General features: G+C 40.2%; 1 protein-coding gene across 4 annotated transcripts; it reads left to right on the top strand.

Moving 5' to 3' along the window:
* Positions 1-3,061: 3,061 nt before the first annotated feature.
* Positions 3,062-8,724, top strand: LOC105920972. Of its 4 annotated transcripts, XM_021312979.2 has the most exons (9): positions 3,062-3,132; positions 3,282-3,435; positions 3,507-3,552; positions 3,634-3,740; positions 3,811-3,909; positions 4,214-4,395; positions 4,472-4,529; positions 8,001-8,063; positions 8,159-8,724. In XM_021312979.2, the coding sequence occupies exons 2-9, from the start codon at positions 3,289-3,291 to the stop codon at positions 8,477-8,479; spliced, it is 1,023 nt and encodes a 340-aa protein (XP_021168654.2). In that variant the 5' UTR covers positions 3,062-3,132; positions 3,282-3,288; the 3' UTR covers positions 8,480-8,724. The 4 variants fall into 4 exon arrangements, with proteins under 4 accessions (XP_021168654.2, XP_021168657.1, XP_021168656.2 ...); XM_021312982.2 differs by lacking the exons at positions 8,001-8,063; positions 8,159-8,724 and adding an exon at positions 6,618-7,574; XM_021312980.2 differs by lacking the exon at positions 3,062-3,132 and having other exon boundaries at positions 3,141-3,435.
* Positions 8,725-9,332: the final 608 nt, after the last annotated feature.

Below are 9,332 nucleotides of genomic sequence, written 5' to 3'. Positions count from 1 at the left end.
CATAGTGTTGGCTGGAAGGAGCCTGAGCTGACTGGAGGATTCAAAACTCCAACTAAGAAGGGTGGAGGGAGAGCACCTTGGACAAAGGGCAAAGATCCAAAAAAACAAAACAAAAAATAACCCCAAAAAGGGCGAACTAAGAGTTCAGGTGGACGTCCTGCAGGCAGACCTCCGCATGGTAGGGGCTCAGGCGGGCAGCCCGAAGGCAGACTTCTGTGTGGCATGGGCTCAGGCGGGCGGCCCGGAGGCAGACCTCGGCGTGGCAGGATCTCTGGCGGCCTTCCCCATTGTAGTAGAGTTTCTGGATGCCTTCCTCGGAATAGCAGTGTCTCTGGAGACCTTTCCCAGTGTAGCTGGAGCTCAGATGGGTGACTCAGATGACCCATCGGCGACGGTGCAGGGCCCTTACAGGGCGTTGACGACAGTGCAGGGCTCTTGGCGGGCATCGACAACGGTGCAGGGCTCTTGGCGGGCATCGACGACTCAGATGAGCACCCTTGAAGAACACCCTGCAACGGACCTGGGGCTTGGCATCAGATGGAGCCTGGAGCTTGGCATCAGATGGAACCTGGAGCTCGGGACCAGATGTGACCAGAAGCTTGAGGTCAAATACACCCAGAAACTTTGTGCCCAGGGACCTCTGAAGCAGCCCCTGCAGAACCTCTGGTAACCAGTTCTGCAACTCAGGAAGTTGCCTCTCAGGCAGCAGCTCCAGAATTGGAACCCAACTTGGGTTCCCAATGCAGGAACTCTTATAGCAACCTGGGGACCTAATAATAACCATGGGGTCCTGGATGCTTGGCATCTTGATAAGGCCCCAGGTGGTTGGCGTCTCGATGAGGCCCCGGGTGGTTGCCGTCTCAACGAGGCCCCGGGTGGTTGGCGCCGCTTTGCAGAGGGAGTCAGCTCAGTTTCAGAATGTTCATACCTTGAGTGGGAAGCGGGCTGCTGCCGGACCTGCGCAGGGCTGCGTTGACCCCCGCAGAAGTGATGCGAGGCGTCGGCTGGAAAGGCTTGCTGCGAGCCGTGCTGGCGCCCACGACGTAAACCCGGGGAGCGGGATGATGCTTTGTCTGTTCGGGGTTGAGGAGCCTCGTAACGCCGCGGCCCCGTTCCAGGTAAGGGAACTGTCAATCTTGAGCCCCAAAACGGCGTTCTCACTTCCTCAAGACGTGCCGATTCTTTTGTTTCCCGACGGAGAGACTCAGCTTTCTCGAGGCGTGCTGTCTTTCCTGCCGCCCGACGGAGATACTCAAAAAGAGTAATCATCTCACCGCCTTGCTGCTGGGTCCTCTTTTGGCTGGATCGTTCTGTCATGAGTTGAGGTTTTTGTTGAGGACCAACAACGCAGAAGAAGCGGTGAGGAAACATTGGTTTGCAGGTAAGAGGTTTTTAATCCAGAAAGCACATTAAGGAGGTTACAAAGGGCAGGCTTCAGACTGGGACGGAATACCAAAGAGAAATACTAACTGACAAGGAATAAACACTGACTAGGATGGAAAATAGACTAACGATCCAGCGAAGACTGAACAGAAACCCGGAAATTAAATACACAGGAGATAATGCACTAAACAGGACACAGGTGTGGGATAATCAAACGTAACAGAACAGCTGGAAGGCAACTTAAGAAGAGACATGAGAAACAATCAATGAATGTAAACACAACAGAAACAAATGCACGATCCCAAAGATAAAACTCAAACATAAATAATAACAAATGCCTAGGGATCGTGACAGAATGAGTATGGGGAGTGCTGGCCTAGTGGTTAGAGCAGTGTGCTTGCACTCAGAGAAGGATACAAGTACCCGGTTTGATCCCAAGTGCCTGCACTCTGGGTCCCTGAGCAAGACCCTTAACCCCAGAACGCTTCCCAGGTGCCGCACAGTGGCAGCCCACTGCTCCCCTAGGGGATGGGTTAAAAGCAGAGATACCACATTTTGTTGCTTGTACTTGTGACAGTGCAATGACAATAAAAGTGTATTCTATTCTATTCTATTCTATGGGTCTAAAAATTAGTTTTCATTATTATTATTACTTGTTTCTTGTTTTTTACTTCACAGGTTAAATAATTACAATACGAATTAAGACTTTTGTGTACAGTAGGAAGTGAAATGGGGCAGCAGCTGCTCCTCTCGCTCCACTCTTCAGACATCAGTGAATACACACAAACCATGTTACACTAAATTATGGATCTTATCATTGATGATAAAAGTGACTTATTTTCTACCAGAAACTGTGGATTTTTTTTACCATGAATTTAAAATAAGACTACCTTGTCTGGCTTGATATAAATTTATTTAATTGTATCTTTACTTTGTATGGAATACATCCTTGTCTTCTGTAGCTAATCAAACTGCTTAAAAATATATTGAACACTGGAAGGGATTGTATTTGTAGATAGCCCTTTGCTACTTTGTTACAGACACATAGCTATTACCGTTTACTGTATAAAAGCTAGGATGAATGTACTCTATAAATCTCTTAAAAGATATAATGATGTCTGAAGTTTATCCAGACAAATGTTCTGTTAGAATTGGCCTCAGATGGTTCTACAAGTTTACAGAGAAGGTTTTAGGATTAAAAAAACTTTTCGGAAACTGGTGGCTACTGAAGGTGTATTCAATTTACTTGTGAAGTCAGAGCCTGGATAACTATTGTTAATACATGCAATTGAAGCTATGCTAGCCAAACGTTGTGTTGTTTTCTGTTTTTATTTTTACATTTCCTGTAACAACAGTGACATAAAGGAGGTTGTATAGTAAAGTGTGAGTGAATGATTTCATGAGGTATTAATTGACATAAGTACAAATAAACTGTTTTCTGTCATTAGTTTTTATATAGATGAGAAACCTTATCTTTTCACCTTGTAATCATGACATTTGTTTGTATATGCACATTTATTTGTTTTAACATTGTAAAATGCAAACTTTGTAGTTATAGTACTGCTTTTGTTTATTTCAAAACTGAATGCTTTTCTTTGCTCTGGTTCTATCTGGTGGTCGAAAAGAGAAAAGCAGGCAGCTCTGAATCAGCTGAAACCAATTATGTGGTGATAACTGACTGACAAAAAGGACACAAGCAAGTTATTTTTAAAGTGGCTTGTGGAACTTCCCAACAAACAACTTAAGGAGGTAGTATGTACAAGATTTAAACGTGGCAAAAATGGGAAGTGTTAATTTTGCTTCATGTTTCTGGGGGAATTAGAGTGAGGTCTTGCAGCTTAACTTGGGTGTTTCTTATGTTTGTGGATTTTTATTTATTTATTTTGTCTTCCAAAAAGAGGAAAAATGGAAGCAAAAGCGCTGACATGCAGTGCAAAGTTCATCCCGTCAGGTCGTCAGCTTCCCCGCACCCCCCCTATGACAAGTGTAATGCGGCACTTGAATTTTGATGATGCAGATGGGGAATTTGTGATGCCAAAAATCAGTGCTAAGGTACAGTCTTTGTCCTACAGTCATGATTTTACTACAGGCCCCTAATTGATCAATGTCTCCTCTTACCACAGTCAAATGGAGATGCTAGGGTGCTTGGTTGCAGAGGTCTTAAAATGGGTAAATTGATGATCAGATTTGCCTCCTCATAAAATGTTTTATACAAGTAACCGAATTCCCCCATGTTCTCTTTAAATATAGAGAACCCTTATGCTTTGCTGAAGGGCATGAAAGGGTATTGTCTCACTTCTGATGACATATGTTTCATTAAGAAGAAGACCGAAGATGAACTTGTTAAAAGGCTTCAGGTATATTTTGTTTCCAGGCACAAGTTTTGCAAGCAAAATATCCCTTACTACACTGTGAAATTGTCCCCAGGGAGATTTGGCAGAGACCCAGGCCTTCCTGAAAAATGCAATGAATGCTTTGGAGCTTGCGCTTGCATCCAGGGAGGTTATGCTGGTCAGTTTCAACAAGGTAAGGTTCTCTCTCTGGATTTACGATAAACAAGAGATTCTACAATAGTCCATACTAGAACATCAGGATGATTGTAATTTAACAAATATCAAATATGTAATAATTTTCAAAAATACATGGCTGAGGTATAAGAAGAATGGCTTTATTGAAGTAACATTAGCTTTTAAAGTATGTCTGTGGTGGCCAAAACCAGGCATGTGGCGTCTAGATTGACCAATTGAAGCTCTAATCATATCAGTCAATGGTTATGCTGTTTCAGATAAGCATTTAAAATTAAACTTCCATGCTGTTGTCTATCTTAAAGTACCCCTCAAATGAAAAATTGTCCAAGTGGGCAAAACTGGCCCTTGGAAATGCCTCACCTCTAGACCTTGCAGAGTTGGACACAAAATCACTTTTGGCCATGGTCACAATGGAAAAAATCCAGAGTTTCACTGACCAGAAGAAGAAGGCTATTGCTCAAATGGAGGAGACTATTGCAGAAAAGTAATGCCTTCCACAGAATGTCTTTTATGTTCTACACAATGAGACTTAAGCTGAAAATTACCCATTTATGTTTAAGGTGCAAAAAAGAAGCAGAAGATAGAAGCCACCATAAAATTCAAGTTTCAACTGAGGAGGTAAGAAATGCTTTTTATATTATTTCATAGCAAGTCTTGCTCCCAAGAGTACTTGAAAAATGATAACCGGTTTGATTGAACTTCACATGGTATTCATTTTACTACCTCTTTTTCTTGTAAAACACTTTATAGCCAGTAGAATTTGCCTCAGTAACTTTAAAAAGCCATCAATTGCATTCAATGTGACACAATTCTACAGTTTGCAGTTGATTGCAGAAAGACAGACCAGGTGTCCGTTCTTCGTACGTCGCTAACTCAGTTAGCAGGATTTCATTGTTGACGATTTGGCATGATCTTGGATCGTTTGGTTCTTCGAAAGACATCCTGCACTTGTTGTCATAGCAACATGTGCGCCAGCTTAAGCCTGCTCTCGAGCAGGTTTATTTCATGTAAACAGTATTAGATCGCAGCTTTATAAGCGGAGGAGATAGGGAAGTCTGTCGTATCAATGTCCAGTTTTACGACAGCAACCTGTTGCGGAAGGTGCAAGAATAATTTGCAGGGTTTTTCGAATTAATCGCGTATTGCGCAATAGACAGGATCCTTTAGCGCAGCGCGACAGTGTAATTCTAGAGAGATTTTCTTGGTGGCTGTTATAAATAGACAAACATCATTCTAACAGTGGCCTTTAAAGAGGAAAAAGTGGCGTTGGAGCCATAAATATAAAATATTTAAGTTATTTGTATGATGGTTTGTTTTTTATTTTTATCCTATTCAGTAAGATTTGTTCGGGCCATTTTATTGTGAAGTTTAGTTTTACTTTGAAAGGCTTGCTTCCTGTCGAGCCGTATATTGTATTAGAAAAAACTATGGATGGACTATCTGGCCACGGAGCAATACAGTTTTACCGTGTAAACTGTGTATGACTTGGAAAAGGAAGAACTTCATTTTTTATATAGATCATTTTTTGTTAAAAATCCCAGTTTGCACGTGTTCTTTACTTCCAGTGTCTAAGAAATGACACCGAAATTTGGATCTCTTGACATAACAAGTGCCTTTTTAAAATAAAGTATAATAATTAAAGGCTACCATTTTGTAGAATATTCTTGTACTTCACTTTTACTTGTTCCCATGTTCTAGTGGGTCCTGTGGAGGCTCTGATATAAAAGAACAAAGTAAATATCAAGTTATTAAAATGCAAAAATTAATACTGTGGAAAGTGATAGACAAATTAATGCGTAAATACTGTCCATGGTAGATTTTTCCGCTACTTGTTGCCGGCCCTCTCTCCTGGCTTAAGCAGACTTTGAGGTGTTCACTGTCGTTTTAATTAATGACTCAAATTCGGCATAACCTTCCATTAAAAGCTCGTGTTCTGCTTGAGAGAAAAACTGTGGGCGTTCTTTGGCCATGCTGAACAGCCAATAGCAGCGCTACTGATCATTGTTTCTACTATCAATACATTTCCCCTTTTAAACAAACGCATGAACGCGCAGTTGTCTCAGATAACTCAATCCAGCCATACTAATCATAAACAACAGGTGTGTTCGAAGAACCCAATTAGCCGGATCATGATTAGCCGGATGAAATCATCTTGGATGTGTCATTTGATCTCGGATGTTTTAAGCAACGTATGAAGAACGGACCCCAGCAAAGAGAGGTGTGTGTGTGTGTGTGTGTGTGTGTGTGTTTTCTCTAATATCAGCCCTAACCTTTGGTACCACCAACAATGGAGAGAAAACCATCCATTTTCCTACACGCTTATCCCTGTTGGGGTCGCGAGGGGTGCTGGTGCCTATCTCCAGCTGTCAATGGCCGAGAGGCAGGGTACACACACAGGTCCCCATTCTGTCGCAGGAGAAAACCAGAGAGGGACGTGAATATTATCTGGTAGAATTCTGATCTGTATAGGACAAGAAATGACAACACATGTCAAAAACGGGATTATACATTAGACTGCACCACTGACTAAACTGACAAACCTATAAGAACCACCCAGCCTGGGCTTACAAAACGCAATGAAGAGTTAAAGCTTTAAGCTTCGTGCTAAGCCATGATGCAAGAGCAACAGTTGGAAGCAAAATGAAATTGACCAAATTTACCAAGAATCCAGTTGAATTCATTTCACCAGCTTTTTAATCATTCCAGGAAACTTGTAGAGCATCCAAGACTGCTTCTTGAAAATGTAGAGACTGAAGATTTGGCGATGAACATCTCAGCTGATCTTTGGGACTGTATGTTGCATAGGGTACACTCGTCCTCTATCTGTGATAGGCATGGGCTCCTACAATTCAAGGTTCTTCAACATTTACATATTTCTAAAGAAAGATTAGCAAAGTTTTATCCAGATAGTGATCCGATGTGTAATCGCTGCAAAGCAGAAATTGGCTCACTTGTTCAGAGTAGGGCATGTCCAAAAAGTATGAATAACTATTGGACGGCTATATTTAAGACACTTTCTGAGACATATATAAAATCAAACTTGCTCCCTTGGCTTTGATTGCACTCTTTGGGGTGATGCCACCAGGCACGTCTATTATTAAACACTATTAAAATGCTATTGCTTTTGCCTCTTTACTTGCATGACGTTTAATACTTGTGAATTGGAAAAAAGAAACTCCGCCTACTCATGATCAGTGCATAGCTGACCTTTTTTTATGAGGTTTTTATACAAGGAAAAAATTAGAGGTACACTAACGGGCTCATTGACTAAATTTAACAAATCATGGCAGCCATTCTTGAAATATATGGAAACTTTTAAAATGTGCACCATGCCATAGTTGGATACGCCGGCCACGAATCTAATGTAATTATTTAACTGCTATTATTCGCGTTATATACTTTTTGTTTCATTTTTTTATAATTGTTTTGCTTATTGGGGCTTTGATAAAATGTACAGCCAAGAATGCATATTGTATTTATCAATGTCATATGCTGTCATAAATAAAACTGTAAAAAAAGAGAATGTAGAAACTGGAAATTCTCCTATTATATGTAATCTTACATATTCAAAGTATGCAACATTGAAATACATGACTAACATTATCTATACATTTGATGCAGGGAAAGGGATAGCAGCCCCTTAGACTATGCTGCAAATGGAGTGTTGTAGTATTTTGCTGTATTTGAGACTGTAAATGCATTGCTTGTTCAAAAACATGTTATTACAGCAATAGCAGCGTCAATAAAATCTACACTAAAAACTTGGCATCATGGCTAAATTTACTTTAAATTTCAACCCAATATTCAAATAAAGAAGCTATAACTTAGCATCTGATGGACACCAATATATGTTTTAGAAAATTAATATAAACACACGATATAAGCTTTAAATGTTAGCTCACGTGTTAAATATTTAAATTGTTCTATGAATAATGTGCAAAAGAAAAATAAAAAGGTTGGCAGTAACCGTTTCTTCCTGACGTAGCCTGACATTGACCCAGCAGAACACTTTTATATTCAGCAGCTGTGTTTTCTGTCTTTCCTGATTTTCCCCATTGGGTGATGATAAAGAAATTTCTTACTTTCTAGCTGAAGATACAGGAGCTGATGGGGCAATTAACAAATGCGAATTTAGACATATTCCAGCAAGAGGTGTGTGTTTAGACTTTATATTGCATATTTTAGCTGATTTGGTAATGATATGCTGTAAAATATATAAAATATTTTTTGTTTCTTTTGTGGTACAGACCAACGCAGAAAAGCCTGAGGATTCAGAGAAGCTACAAGTTGCTAAAAGCAAACCAAGATGTTCCAAAAATCAAAGAGAGGCTCTTAAAATGGGTGAAAATACAGAAACCAACTGTAAATCAAGAAAGACAAACAACAAAGGGATGAGTGGAAAATGTAGTGGGTCAGTAAAAGAAATGTTGCAACAAAAATCTGTAGCTGTGACAAGAGAGCCCTTAAAGCATGTGAAAGCAACCAGAGAGAGAAGACAACAAATCAACCCGCTCAGTCCTCTGCAGGCTGGACTGAGACGATCTAAAAGGATTGCAAACAGAACATAAATGCTGTTCTGAGTGTTTTTTCCTGAATAGGAGGCTGCATTTCCTTTTAATTTTTGAAGAATCTAGACATTTTTTATGTTTTTGTCTGACACACAGTTTCCTCAGGCTCACTGTCACATGCATATTTGGACATCAAACCTTTTAAAATGTTCTGCTACAGATTGTCCAGCAATGGCTTTCTGAAAGATTCAGGTAGTTTAAGAATACTCTCTAAACTTTGACGTGTGGTTTTTTTTTTTTTTTTTTTTTTTGTTTTTTTTTTTTTTGAGAGAGATTTTTAAATTTAATTGGTATTTTGTGTTGATGATTTTAAAATGACTTTTTAAAGAATAAAGCATTTTACTCTTTGGACATCAATTTACCCACTGATCATCTTAAAATCATCCTGCATGATCCCTTATTGTCCCAGGGGAGAAGGGATCCACACTACCTCAAATGAGTTGTGTATCTGTCTGGTCTCCACAGTGGGATGTGTCCTCAAAAGGAGAACTCATGAACAGGTGGTCAAAAACTCCTTAGCTAACCCCTTTTGATTCTGTAGAGTAGTGACTCTATTCTGTGGCGGGGTGACTTAAATTTTAATTTCCAATCTTCTGGTGATTTATAAATGGGGAAATGATGTAATCAATGATAGACCTTAAAAACCTAAGGTCAGTGGATTCTGCTGATTACCAGCCTCAAAAATCCAAATTGACTGTGTCCTAGCAGTGCTTATACTAGAACACAATCGTATTTGGCTGCTGCCTAAAGGGTAACATGCAGCTGTTTCAAATATCTAAAAATAGAAAGTGGACAGAAGTGATACAGTCATAAGATTGTCTGGCTCTGTGCCAAACTGGTTTATTTCTTAGGT

Source organism: Fundulus heteroclitus, chromosome 24, assembly GCF_011125445.2.
Source record: "Fundulus heteroclitus isolate FHET01 chromosome 24, MU-UCD_Fhet_4.1, whole genome shotgun sequence".
In the NCBI taxonomy this organism is placed as follows: Eukaryota; Metazoa; Chordata; class Actinopteri; order Cyprinodontiformes; family Fundulidae; genus Fundulus; species Fundulus heteroclitus.
This window is presented reverse-complemented; position numbering and strand designations above follow the sequence as displayed.